General features: G+C 44.3%; 1 protein-coding gene across 1 annotated transcript; it reads right to left on the bottom strand.

Annotated features, from left to right (window-relative positions):
* Positions 1–2746: 2746 nt before the first annotated feature.
* Positions 2747–8537, bottom strand: LOC128800021 (keratin, type I cytoskeletal 10-like). Its single transcript, XM_053964905.1, has 8 exons — positions 7797–8537; positions 6934–7016; positions 6338–6494; positions 5569–5730; positions 5096–5221; positions 4653–4879; positions 3493–3890; positions 2747–3051 (listed from the first exon to the last, which is right to left on the bottom strand). The coding sequence occupies exons 1-8, from the start codon at positions 8493–8495 to the stop codon at positions 3026–3028; spliced, it is 1878 nt and encodes a 625-aa protein (XP_053820880.1). The 5' UTR covers positions 8496–8537; the 3' UTR covers positions 2747–3025.
* Between the last annotated feature and the right edge of the window lie 4656 nt (positions 8538–13193).

Here is a 13193-nt window from a genome sequence, read left to right as displayed (position 1 = left end):
ACACCTAGCTGCACTATAATTTTATGTGGGTGGCTCTTTGTTGGATATTTTGCTGAACAATGTTGTATCCCTCAGTTTCTTTTAATCTGGCAATATCTCACTGGTAACAGCAGCTAATGAAGTTTCTGGTTCATTGTCTGTGTCCGTAATCCTTTAGGTTTTGAAACTCAGTAGCTCAGCTTTAGTCTTCCACCTGAGATCACAGACATGATTCGTAACACCAGCAGCCTCCAAGGGACTCTTCATTCATTGATTTATTTCAAATTACATCAGCTTTATAGAAATCTACTTTAATGCGTCAAAATTAAAAATTTTAAGACTGCATTCCCATGTCTTTTATAGAAGAAAACTTGACTATGAATTTTTTACTCTGTTGAATAAGGTCCTGCTGGCATTCAGTTTCTCTGAACATACAGCATGTGGATCACAGTCTTTTTTCTTTTTGAAGAAAACTCTGTGTAACAGCCACAAAAGTAATATTGTGCAAGGGAAAAGATATTAAATCTTTTCCTATCAAAGAGCTCCGAATTTTATTGTAATGGTTTTAAATGAACTCAGAGGAAATTGTGAAGAGAAATATTTTACTTTGCATATTTTCATCACTGTATTTAAATAGTAATTTCTCAGAATACATCCTTGAATTATATAATATAATGAAAAAATAAGTTTGATTAAAACAGCCGAAGATTAGATCTGAAAAAATATCATCATTACCTGAGCTCATTACAGTGAAGGGTGTTTTGCAACCACAACAGAATACCTTGCACCACCCAACAGAGAGTGAGAAATACTTGTGTACTTTTTTCCACTGCCCGTGCAATAGGGAATGGCAGTGAGCTGCTTTTTCCATCTTTACTAATCAAGCTCCTGTGAAACTGAGAAAAGCCTTGAATAGAAAGAAATTTTCAGATTTCCAGCTGTGCACTAAATATCAGCATTGCAGCTCCTACGGAAGAGTCACTGGGCTGTGCAAAGGAAGCACAAGGAGCTGGTGGGACCTGCTGTGAATTGCCTCAAAATCAGATTATCCACAGAGAGGGAGGATGGCTTCAACCTAGAGGTGTTCTAGGAAGAGGTTCCATATTACAGAAGAATAAATAAGCCCACTTCTCTCTCTGGCTGTAGTTATGCAGATTTGCTCACCCTTGTAGCTCTGTTGGCCCGAGGTGCTGCCACCATCGCTGAGGGGCCCTGCCCTGGCTGGCACTGGGGCTGTCCTGGGCTGGCACTGGGGCTGTCCTGGGCTGGCACTGGGGCTCTTGGACACGGGGAACTTCTGGCAGCTTCTCACAGAAATCCCCCTGTATCCCCTGCTACCCAAACCTTGCCACACAAACCCAATACTGTGCCTTATGGATGTAAAACAATCTTGGAAGTCCTTCCTTCCTTCCACCTGGGTCTCTCAGTAGCAGCTGTCTTCATTCTGTTTTAACACCTTCTGGACTTCACTGTGTGGTGCGTAGCACTTAGTGCCTGTTGGGCAGCAAAGTAATTAGGAGTCAGGGAAATAAATGCTCTTCCAAAATTAGTTTAAAGCATGGTCTCACATCAGTGGAGGTCCCTGTCCCTCTCCCTGCACCTGTAGGAGATGACAATGCAATTCCCTCCCTTAGAGGGCTCTGGAATACCCACAATTCTTAAACCTCAGACCATTTATCAAGAACACCATGGCTCTTTCTGGATGGTGTGTGTAGTAAAAGTTTCTAAACCAAAGAAAGAGAAATTAGCATTAGTAGAATATCACTGTTCCTGTTCCATGTCCTTGGCAGCATTTATGCAGCACAAACTCTGTTTAACCAGCCTGCAAAGGCTCATTCATGCCAGCACAATGCCAGCACACTTCGGCTTGGTGTAAGTCAAGTGTTTCTGTTTCCCTGAATGGTTTCCAAGTGCTGAGATGGCAGTGTGATGTGTATTTCTGGAAATCAGTTTTGGGTCTGTTCTCTCAATCTGTACTTACATGCATCTGTTGTGTTACTCAGCAGTTCTGTGGAACTCACATTTTGTTTCACTCTCCACTGAACCCCAGAGGCCCCTGCCTTGCGTGCGGCCCTGCACCCGCAGCTCAGCCTGCAAGGTTGTGTGCAGGTGAGATGTACCCTCCCCTTGGGCAGCCTCACTGGAATTTTGGCCCCTCAGGTGCTGGGATACATTGGTAGCTATATACAGAAGTGAACATTCCAGGCCCTTTTACATGTACTAAATTTCTCAGAGGTCGAAGGCAATTGCTGTCAATATTAACATTTTATGGAAATGAATTTTATAAAGTTCCTGTAAACTATATTTCCCTTTCACTTCTTATCATTTCAAAACAAGATCCCTTCTCTGAGCATTTCCAGGTTAAACCAAGGAGTACCCATCAAGGTTTTGTGAATTGAAACATTAGTTTCATTTTACAACCACAGCTCTGTAATCATTGGTGTTCCTTTGCAGACACTCACGTGCTGCCAGCACCATTAGAGTCACTGAGCTCTGAGGTTCTGCAGTCCTTTTAAGGCTGATATTCATCTGTTGGGTCTCAAAACTCAGCTCCTGGGAATATCTGACACATTATAAAAAAACAAAGGCACAGCCCAAGAAGATTCTGATCTGCCTCTACTGCTCAGAAATTGTGTTTTACCTCTAAATTCTGTTATCAGCTACTGGAGTGTATTATCAGCCTCTCTACCTGGAGGTGTGTCTTGGCATGACTTCGTGTTTTCTAAGTGTTTACACCTATAGAAGGAAAGAAAAACCCCATACAAGATTCTGGTTGCATCAGACAGAAATTAAATTTTATTAGAGACAACCTGAGCACCAAACAGGTTGGATGTGTAAAGCAGCAGTTTGAGTGCCAATGACCAAAGCTGCAGAGCTTTGGGGGCAGAAGCAGCACAGAGCATGCAGGGCAGGGGGAGAGGTGGCATCTGCAACTCCCAGGAACTGTTCAGAGCATCATCATTCCTTGAGAGTGTGGGGAATGCAGTGGATTTGGGCCGGTTTCTTTTTGAAAGGTCTTGTGCTAGAGGATCTTTGATGTAAATTCTTAGTCAAAAGATTTTCTTCCATATCCTGTTTAGAGACAAAACAAGCACAAACTTCATCAGTCCTGGCACTGCACATCCAAGATACCAGTATCCCCCAGACATTAGGATTATGTGGGAGTGGCCATAAGCATTCCAAAAGCAAAAAGGAAAACTCCTGCATGGCACAAAGGCTGCAGGATTTATGAGATTCTGCAAAGAATGAGACAGATGAAAAAAACCAGCTGAGGTTAAACTACAAGATCAGCTGATATCACCTACAAAATGGAATAGAAATGGACTGTGTGGTCTGGAAGCCTTTGCACACAAAGAGGAAAGAATTGTTAGTAACGGTAAATCTCATACTTCCCAGAAATTTTCGTTTATCCTCAGTACTGTTTGCCTCTGGAAGAGTATGTTGGTATAAATTAGTGCATAAATTAGTCAGGATGTGGCTGAGAGAGCAGTATGCCCATACCATAGTTCTCACCTTGGCTTTCGCCGCCACTCCTGCAGGACTGGGATTGGGAAGATGAAGAGTAGGAGTGGGAACTGCTGATGCCTCCTGAGGTTCTTCCTCCTCCTCCTCCTCCAATGCATCCACCACCACTTCCCCCTCCCATTCCTCCACTTCCCCCTCCCATTCCTCCACTTCCTCCTCCCATTCCTCCACTTCCTCCTCCCATTCCTCCTCCACCACTTCCTCCTCCTATTCCTCCTCCACAACTTCCTCCTCCCATTCCTCCTCCCATTCCGCTGCCACCACCTCCATATCCACCACTCATGCCACCACCTCCTCCTCTTCCTCCTCCGGAATAACCACCACCTCCAATTCTACCACCTCCCATGCCTCCTCCCATGCCTCCTCCCATTCCTCCTGCTGGGATTCTGCAAAGAGAGAGAAAGAAGGGAAAACAAAGTTAATAAATAGCACTTTGCCATCTGAAGGCCATTGAGCTACAGCCAGCGCCTCTCTGGGCTGTACTGCTGGTTAGGACCCAGCACTGCACAGCAAAACAGCTGAGGCAGTGCCAGAAATTATCCCCTCTTTCAACTTCAACGTGATTGCAAGAGCTTTTGCTTTTCCCACATTCTGCCTAGGGATTCCTTGCAATATTTAGCATATACATCAGTGTATGGCTCAAAATCAGAAAGAAGAGACTGAAACTTTAGCTGCTGTTTCAGGCACCATTTCCAAGAATAAGCTGGCACACTGCAAAAGTGAGGCTGAAGTAGCATGAACTTTCAAAAACTTCTATAAAGGTTTGGAAAACTTTGGTTGGTTTGGTTTTTTAGTTTTTTTTGTTTGTTTGTTTGTTTGTTTGTTTTTTTTGTTTTTTTGGTTTTTTTTTCTTACAGTCTTTTCCTGCCTTTTCAGTTCCTGTCTTTCCTAGAACCAGGCTCTCTTACATGGTTTTCCTTGTCCAGACCCAAACTGGTAGTTCAGAATTTCTGCATTAATTTTTCTTCACACGAGTTACATTCTGAACAGAATGAGATATCTCACACCTGTGAGGTGACTGGCCAAGACAGCTGCATCAGCCTCATTTCAGTACAAAATCAGTTTTGCACATCTCCACTGTTACATTTCCTGCCGGTGACTGACCAGCAGCTGGGTGTCACACGGTGCTGTGTTCTGTCAGTACGTACACAAGGTCCTGCTGCCCCTCCTCCAGCAGTGCCCGGTACTGCTGGATCTCCTGCTCCAGGCGGGTCTTGATGCCCAGCAGCATCTTGTACTCCTCGTTCTGGCTCTCCATCTCGCAGCGGATGCTGGCCAGCTCCTCCTCCAAGGGCCCGATCATGGCCTGGATCTGCTGCAGCTGCATGTTGTAACGACGCTCCGTGTCTTCCAGGTTGGATTGCAGAGAGTCTATCTGCAAAGGGAAGGCAAAATGCAGTGTTTATGGGAATGTGGTGATTTTAATTTATTTTTGTGGGAGAACAGGGGATCTTCACAAATCCTCAGGAAAAAAGTGTATCATTGAAGGTAAGTAATCCAATATCCCATTCTCCTTGGATGGATTACTTGCTGGCTGTAGCTCTTCTCACATGCAGACTGTGTCATGGGTGAAGCAAATGCCTTTCCTTACCATGCTGATCTGTGACTGCAGCTCAATTTCCAGACTCTGATATTCACGCCTCAGCTCAGAGATCTGCTGGTTGCTTGATTGTATCTCCTGGCCACTGGAATGGACTTGTTGATTAACTTCTTCCATCTGAAAAATTAACATCCAAAAATTGAAGCATTTTTTAATAATTAGAAAACATTGTGAGTTTGTCATAAAAGCATCAGGAAATTGATTAATATTAATAAAGATGCCATTCAGACTGTTTATTTCCCACAAGCCACTCTGCCAACACCCTGGTAATTCACTGACTGCTAGAACTCTACCTGTTTTACCACATAACTGATATTCCAGGACTGACCTGTTGCAGGAAACTGCCTAAAGTAATTTAAAGTTATTGTCCCTTAAATAACACATGATAAATTGCCTTTCACCAGCTGTAAACAGGTCCAATACTTTGTGAAGGATTTAATGACCAAAGCCTGCCTGTGCTTTACCTTGGTTTCATACCAGCTTTCCACCTCCTTCCGGTTGTTCTCAATGAGCCTCTCGTACTCGCAGCGCATTTCATTTAATTTTTCCATTAAGTTAATGCCAGGAGTAGCATTGACCTCCACATTGACATCTCCACCAGACTGGCCTTGCAGTCCTCTCATTTCCTGAAAAAAGATCACAAAAACCCCATGAGGTTCTCAAAGGGTGAAGGTAAGGAGGAATGGCATCAGTTCAAATAAAGGGAAGGAAAAGGACATGGATCCTCACACAGCTCCCGACTCCAGCAAAAGGGCCTTGCCTGCCCTTGCCATGGAACAATTCTGATATTCCCAAGGCTCCAGTGCTCACAGCCAGGCACTGCATGCATGGTGACCCAGGCACTGTCTCCACAGGGTTGCAAGGAATTCTATGCAGTGTACTCTTTGTGGGAATCTTTTCTTCTCACTGGGAAATCTCACTGAAGAGAGTAAAAATGCTTTCTTTTGACTCCTCCATATAGCCTATCCAATTTTCCTTCCATGAGTTCAGCAAGCAAACTGTAGTTCATACTGAAAGCCATTCATGCCCCTGGTCTCACGTGTTCCTGGTGTCTCATGACACCAGCTGTGGCCAGCTGTGGCCTCTACACACTCCTCAACAGCAAAGCTGGCTTGTGTCAAATTGGATGATCAAAACCAGTGGCCAAAACCTGATTGCTGCTGGTGGAAAAAGTGAGAGGAAATTCTTTGAGTATTGTGTTGCCTTTAATTATTGAAGTGTGAAGAAACTTACCTCTTCATGGTTCTTCTTCAGGAATATCAGCTCCTCTTTCAGGGACTCAAACTGTGTCTCCAAGTCAGATCTGGACAGAGTCAGTTGATCCAAAAGTGGGCGTAATCCATTGATATCACTTGCCACACTCTGGTGGAGGGTATATTCAGTCTCATACCTGAATGACAGACAAAAAAAAGAGTAAAAGTGCTGCCAGACCTCTTTGTTTGGAATCTCAGTTATGGACAGTTCCCATCTTACATCTCTGGTCAATTCTTAGAAAGGACCCCATCTCTTTCTGTCTCCAGTATCTGTGTTTGATTTCAGTACAGTTTCTCTCTGTGAGATTTATACCATGAGGATTATGCTTAGAAATCTACATGCAAGGATGGAGAAACTTAGAATGGAGTCCCTTAAATGTGTCTCTTTAAGAAGCTGTCTGGAGAAACATAATAATGAAAACACAAAGCAATCCTTCTCAGAATGCTTTTCCCAGCAATTCTCTATTCTGTGATTGTAGCTAAAAGTCTCCAGCTTCTACAAAGATTAATTGGCAATGGAAACTTGTGGGGATAAAGGGAGGCAAAGTGGATGGAGCCAAGAAGGGAGTGACTCACTTCAGTCTGAAATCATCCACAGTCATTCTGGTGTTGTCCATGTCAAGAAGCATCCTGTTAAGGTCCACATTAGCACCAACAATCTAAAGGGAGAGGGCAGGTGTTATTCAGTCAGTTGTCTTTTCAGTCCCACAACAGAGACAAGCAACACCTATGGCACAAACACCTTGCAGAAGGGCTTTATGGCAATGTCAAGCCTTCAAGCCTGACTAGAGCTGCAGGAGCTATTGAAAGAGATGAGTTTATTGCTTCCAGATAAAGTACCCTTACTGTTATTTTTGTTTAACAAATATCCATTAAAAATACCTTGTTGGAAAGAATAACCAAATGAACTCCTCCTATTCAAAAAAGAAAAAAACAAACAAACAAGAAACCCCAACCCAACCAACAAAAACAGTGGGAAAACAGAATTACCTTTACTTTTGAAAACAGCCACGTTCACACAAGAGATGCATGACTATTAAATGGCTGAGGGCTGGAATGAGACTAGCTGCACATGCTGGCTCATCCTGTATATTTCCAAAACCATCCAGTGAATATGGCAATAATAGCACGACACAAGCAAGGATTAAGCCTGCTGTTCAAGAGTGAAGAACGAGCGAGCAGCAGCCCAGCATTGCAGGGAGCACGGCGCAGGCTGTGTGATGGGGCACTGGTGCTGATCTGCCACTGCACCCAGCAATGCTTCCTGCACCAAGTACACGTGTGGCAGAACACGTGGACAGCAGCTGGTCCCCACACGACTCTGCTTCCTGGCTAAAGCACAGGAAGGGGAATATCACCCCAAACAGGGGCCTTGTGCTGCATGAGGAAAGTGCCATTCCAGTAGGAGCCTGTTCCAATTTAGTCAAAGTACGTCATACCTGGTTTTGCAGCTCTTCAATTGTCCTGTAATATTGGCTGTAATCCTTGCTCTGAGAGGGAGCTTGATTTTTGTACCACTCCCTGATCAGCTGCTCAAGTTGGGAATTTTCTTCTTCCAAGCGTCGCACTTTATCCATGTACGACGCCAGGCGATCGTTGAGGTTCTGCATGGTCAACTTCTCATTTGTGGAGAGCAAGCCAGACTCCTCCCCAAAGCCCATGCCACCAAAACTGCCTCCGCCATAGCTGCCACCACCACCAAAGCCACCACTACCCCCGAAGCCACTGAATCCACCTCCGCCGTATCCACCACCTCCATAACCACCTCCCATTCCCCCGAATCCACCTCCTCCTGATCCAAGTCCTCCTCCCATACTTCCACAGCTCATTCCTCCTCCATAACTGCCACCACTCATTCTCCCCCCATAGCTGCTGCGGCTGATCCTGCCACAGCTGCCACTGCTAAAGCCTCCCCCATAGCTGCTCCTGGAGCCTCCTCCACCAAAACTTCTCCCAGAAAAGCCCCCGCTGCCTCCAGAAGAGGTGTATTTTCTCGAGGACATGGAGGAGTATCCTCCAGACCTACCCCCTCCACCACCTCCACCACCTCCACCACTGCATCTTCCACCACCACCACCACCTCCTCCTCCACTGCTAATTCTAATGGTACTGGTCGAAGATTTGGTGCCACAGCTCATGGTGACAGCAGGCAAGAGTCAAACCACAGCCCCAAATTTAGCTGCACAGCCTGATAAGCTTCAGGACTGCAAATGTTCATCCCCAGCTCTCTCTATTTATACATTTGACACTGGGTGTCACCATCAGGGTGTTTCCTTCTCCCAGGGCATTTACCAAATTTCTTGTTTGTGCCAAGAATAATTTGCTGAACAGTACTTTTGTGCAGCTATCTCAGGCAATCCAGCCCACAGCTGGGCTTCTGAGGCTTGATTGAGGTTGAACATCTCACTTCTTTTGGGTGACTTTCTTTTCATTTAGTGCTTTCTGGAGTAGGTGCTTTCTCTGCTAAGGCTTTGTAGCTGCTATTGCTAAAGACTGTTTGTTCTCCTTTGCTCTTTCCAACTTTGTGCATTTCAGATTTTCTACACAACTTATGTTCCTTTTCTCACCATATGTGCTACTGCAAGAGTTTTATTAATAGGATTGTGTGACTTGTCTGTAAAGATTGTACTTGTGTATCCCTGCCAGCACTTAGAGATCATCTTATTAAATATGAGCAGGCTATTTCAAGCCATGCAGAGGGATTCTTGTTTAAAAATCAAAATCCCTCCTTTGTGAAGAAAGCGCTAGGGCAGCACACAACCACACAAGTCCTAGAATTCAAAAAGAAAAATAATACCAAACTTTTTTCAACAAAGCACTGTTGATCTTAAATAGAAGGAAGATCAAGGAAGTGTTAATTGTATTATAAAGTCAATTGTATCCCAATTAGAAGTTGTTTTATTTCAGACAATGATTTAAAAACTAGTGTGTGGGAAGACTTTTTATCATTTAATATAAAGCAGCTCACTCTCTCTATTGTTAATGTGTCATATATTGTAGGTGATAATTATATCTATTGTTCTTAAAGCAAAGATCCTTGAGATTAAAATAGCATCCTGAGACAAAAGCTGAAAGACTTTTTACACAAATCAGTAGAAATCAAGACTGTTGAGACCACAAAAGAAATGACCCCAGACTTCAGTGTTGCCCTGATCCCCATCCTCAGTTTCCATCCTCACTAGGTAGGTTGGATGCCAAAGCCGAGTGTCTGAAGGCAGATGTGCAAATAACAGCACAACACCAGCATTTTTGTCTTGCTATAGATGGACCCAAACTGTCCCCAGTTTGCCCAGGAGAATGTGCACAGTTTCCCAGTGACAGTTGTATTCTTTCTGAAATGTCTTCATCACCTGCCCTCCTCTCTGTGGGGTTATGGAGCCTTTAATGGCTGTAGGGAGTTATGAAATGTAGCAATCTCCCCTAAACCTCAGGTGCAGGAGCAGAGGGCTCGCCTGAGGAACTGCCATTGGTGCTCTGCTGTCCTTGTCCCGGCCAAGACCTCTTGGAGATGACAATGCAGCACAGTCTTTGCTTTCCAAAGGCCACCTTGGTGGAATGTTGATTGTAAATTCAGGATTTTTTAACATTTGCCGACCGCATCCTTTGTCCTGGCCTTTGTGCTATGTCTGTGCCAGCATTGCTGTATTGCAGCTTATGCAATTGCTTTCAAAACCTCCCGATTTTATCTTGCTATTTGATCTCTCAATGGCTGAAAGATGATGAAAGATTCCGAGCAGTTTGGTGATGGAATAATTTGTCCTGATTCTCAGCTGTAGGCTGGTAGTGACACCACAGCAGCATAAACAGTTTCTGGGCTTTAGCACAGTCTGTTATTGGTGCAGAAAGAGGGAGTTTGCTATAGGCAAAAAGGTTTTTCTTTTTTCATGCTGTTTTGCCTCTGGGTCTGGGTAATGCTGCTTTGCTCAGTGGGACCCTTTGTCACAAACTCTGCTGTGGTGAGTAAAATTGATTATCATGTTCCAATTCCCATCAGTGATTCCAGGGATATTCCTTAGACATGTATTTCATAGCCAAGATAGAAGATCTGTGGGTTTGTTAGTGATAGTAAACACAAAATTCCCTGGAATGATTAAAGAAGGAGTAGAAAAATTGCCAAAATAATACCTTAATCTGTTTATTTATCTTCTAACAACCCACATTATTTCCTATTTTATTTACTGGTGTCTTTTTCCATATATAACTATTCATAGAAGGGATTTGTACATACGGAAGAGTTCTTCTGATAAGGGCAAGTTTTATTTCAGGCTTGGAAAATACTTTAAAAAATAACAGCAATGAAAGGAAAGAAAGATTCAAACCACTAAGGGTGGAGAATTTTCACTCACTTCGACATTTCATTTTAGCTTTGTATTGTTACCACTCTTTGTATATAAAGGAGGATCATAAATGACAGATTTTGCCTATAAGGTAACTTTTAAGCCACATGCTCATAGGATGTTCCTGTTTTGTCTTTAGCATTGCTGCTATTTCATTTTTGTTAGTAGTTCCACCTTGGTGTGGAACACCTTGGTTTATAGGAACCCTGTCGGCCATGAGACCATATTCCTGTGTATTCCTGGGACTGAGAACTGCCCTTGGGATGCTGGTTTCTGTCACAGTCACTTTGTGGCTCTTTGGAATAGGACACTGAAGTGCCTGAATAATACAGGTGAACTACGAATACTTCATCCTCCTCTAAAGCTGCACACACTGAATTCCCTCCTGGCTGATTTCGAAACATTTTTTGATTATTAAATATTTGACTGTGCAAATACTTGTAAACCAGAGAAGATCTGTTCTGTGGACAGAATGAATTTTTTTATTTCTGAGCTCATTAGAAGATTCTTTAAAGATTTTTGTTCTCTGATACTTTTTGCTAATATATTATATGGATGCTGTAAATGTATGGAATTACCTAAAAAGGAACCATCAGGTTTAGGACCATCTCTCATCTCTTTCCCATATGTGATGCACAGTTGAATCATTAATGTTTCTGTGTCGATGCAGCATCCATACCTTATATAACATTGCTGTTTCCCAGTGGGAGCAGGGTGAGGACCTTTGTTACTCCAGGCAGCAGCAGAGCCCGGAATGTTCCGAGCGCGCGCGGCCTCTGCTCGGGCTCAGCCCAGCCGTGTTCCTTCACTCTCGCTCTGTTATTGTTCTCCTTTTAATCTGGCCTCCATGATCCGTATCAAAGAAGTGACTTCCAATCACCAGAGTGATGACAAACCCTGGGAGCAGCCCATGCTGCAGAACTGAGAGACTTTTCCAACAGGCTGGAGCTGCTGCATTCCAAACAGACCTGGAGAAAATGTGTTTTCCCTTTTGTGCCTATGTGCTGAAAAATTGAAATGTTTCCCGTTAATTCAATGTCATTCTGCTGCCTCAGGCAACTACTAGAGTTTCTTTTCATCTATTCAGTGACCTCTTCCCATCACTCTTACCAGAAATTTTTATAAGAAGAGAGCACCTCAGAGATGGTGCTCACTCCTCATTCCTGCTTCAGCTCAGAATATTCTAGTGAAATCACTGTCATTTCTGAAGAAATTTAAATTAGACCCAGCAAAGCAAACAAGAACCCCGAAGGCAGCAGTGGGCTTGCCTGTGAAGTTTAAAACTTCCAGCACTCTCCCAGCACAACCTTTTGTGCAGGATAACCTGGACCTTCTATGCAAGGAGGCTGATGGGAAGAACAGCTGTTCCTCAGATCCTAAAAATGCACACGTGGGCTTTGCCATGTAGCTGTGAGAGCTGTGGGTCAGGGCATGTGCCCCACAGCTGGGGACACTTTGCAGGCTGCTAATTCCCTCCTGTCAGCGTTTCTAGCAGTTTTGAGCCACAATCAGAGTGGTCCCACTGTCATTTCCCCAGTCTCCTACAGAGTGAAGGCAATTAGATTGGAATAATTCCTTTTGTTGGTACCAAAAGAGAACGGCCGGAGGGCACGGTCAGAACACCTGCCAAGGTTCCTGCCTCTCTCTGAGGTTCAGATACCTCAGTCCATTAGGGCTGTGCAGCCTCAGAGCCCCTCAGAGCTGTGGGCACCCACACCTGGGTGGCTCTGGCCAGTGCAGGGTCCTGTGAGACGGCACATGGAGGGTGGGATCCATGCGGAGGCACCGCTGTGGCACGTTCTGCTACTGCAGCTCGTGTGGGGTGGGGAAGGAGGACATCCATGGCATCTGCTCTCCTTGCAGCATAGCAAGGGAGGAAGGTCCTGCTGGGTTGAACTCTGCAGAGGATTTACACACTCGGGGACAGCCCAGGTGGGCTCTGCCTTCTCCCACAGCCCAGCGACATGATGTACTTGCTGCACTCATTCTGCAGCCCGTGAAGATGGCCTGGGTAGCATTTGGCAATGAACAGGGCTGACAATGAATGCTCAACAAAAGAGACATCAGCACAATATACACACAGGCAATTTGGAAATGACATCTGTGCTTTCAAATAGACACATGGATTGCTTGGGAGCTCTGAAGCCAAACACGCAGCAGTGTGTGCACATTGCTTTTTGCCTAAGGTTGCTCTGAAGGTCTTGTTCCAACACGCACTGCAATTACCGTCTCAGAGCACTAATAGGAGCACCAGATAAGTATCCGAATTGCAACACTTTGTGCTCATAAAATTAAAGCTTATTATGTTGATTAATGACTAATGGGATGCATGCAAATAAAAAGTGCAAAGTTCTCCTCACTCCTCAGTATTGCTGCTGTCCCACTTTGAGCCTGCCCTAAGCTTTGACACCTGACACTACAATGTTTGTATTTTTTACTCCTCTTTGCAATGGTTTGAGTTTTCCAGCTGTGTTCCTCCATGCAAGCCTGTTTTCTCAG

This window comes from Vidua chalybeata, chromosome 26, assembly GCF_026979565.1.
Source record: "Vidua chalybeata isolate OUT-0048 chromosome 26, bVidCha1 merged haplotype, whole genome shotgun sequence".
Classification (NCBI taxonomy): domain Eukaryota; kingdom Metazoa; phylum Chordata; class Aves; order Passeriformes; family Viduidae; genus Vidua; species Vidua chalybeata.
This window is presented reverse-complemented; position numbering and strand designations above follow the sequence as displayed.

Coding starts and splice junctions, on each gene's coding strand:
- LOC128800021 (XM_053964905.1), bottom strand. CDS start 8,495: ATGAGCTGTGGCACCAAATCTTCGACCAGTACCATTAGAATTAGCAGT. Junction 3,891..4,652: donor GAGGGGCAGCAGGACCTTGT/GTACGTACTGAC, acceptor CTCTCTTTGCAG/AATCCCAGCAGGAGGAATGG. Junction 3,052..3,492: donor GAGTGGCGGCGAAAGCCAAG/GTGAGAACTATG, acceptor GTCTCTAAACAG/GATATGGAAGAAAATCTTTT.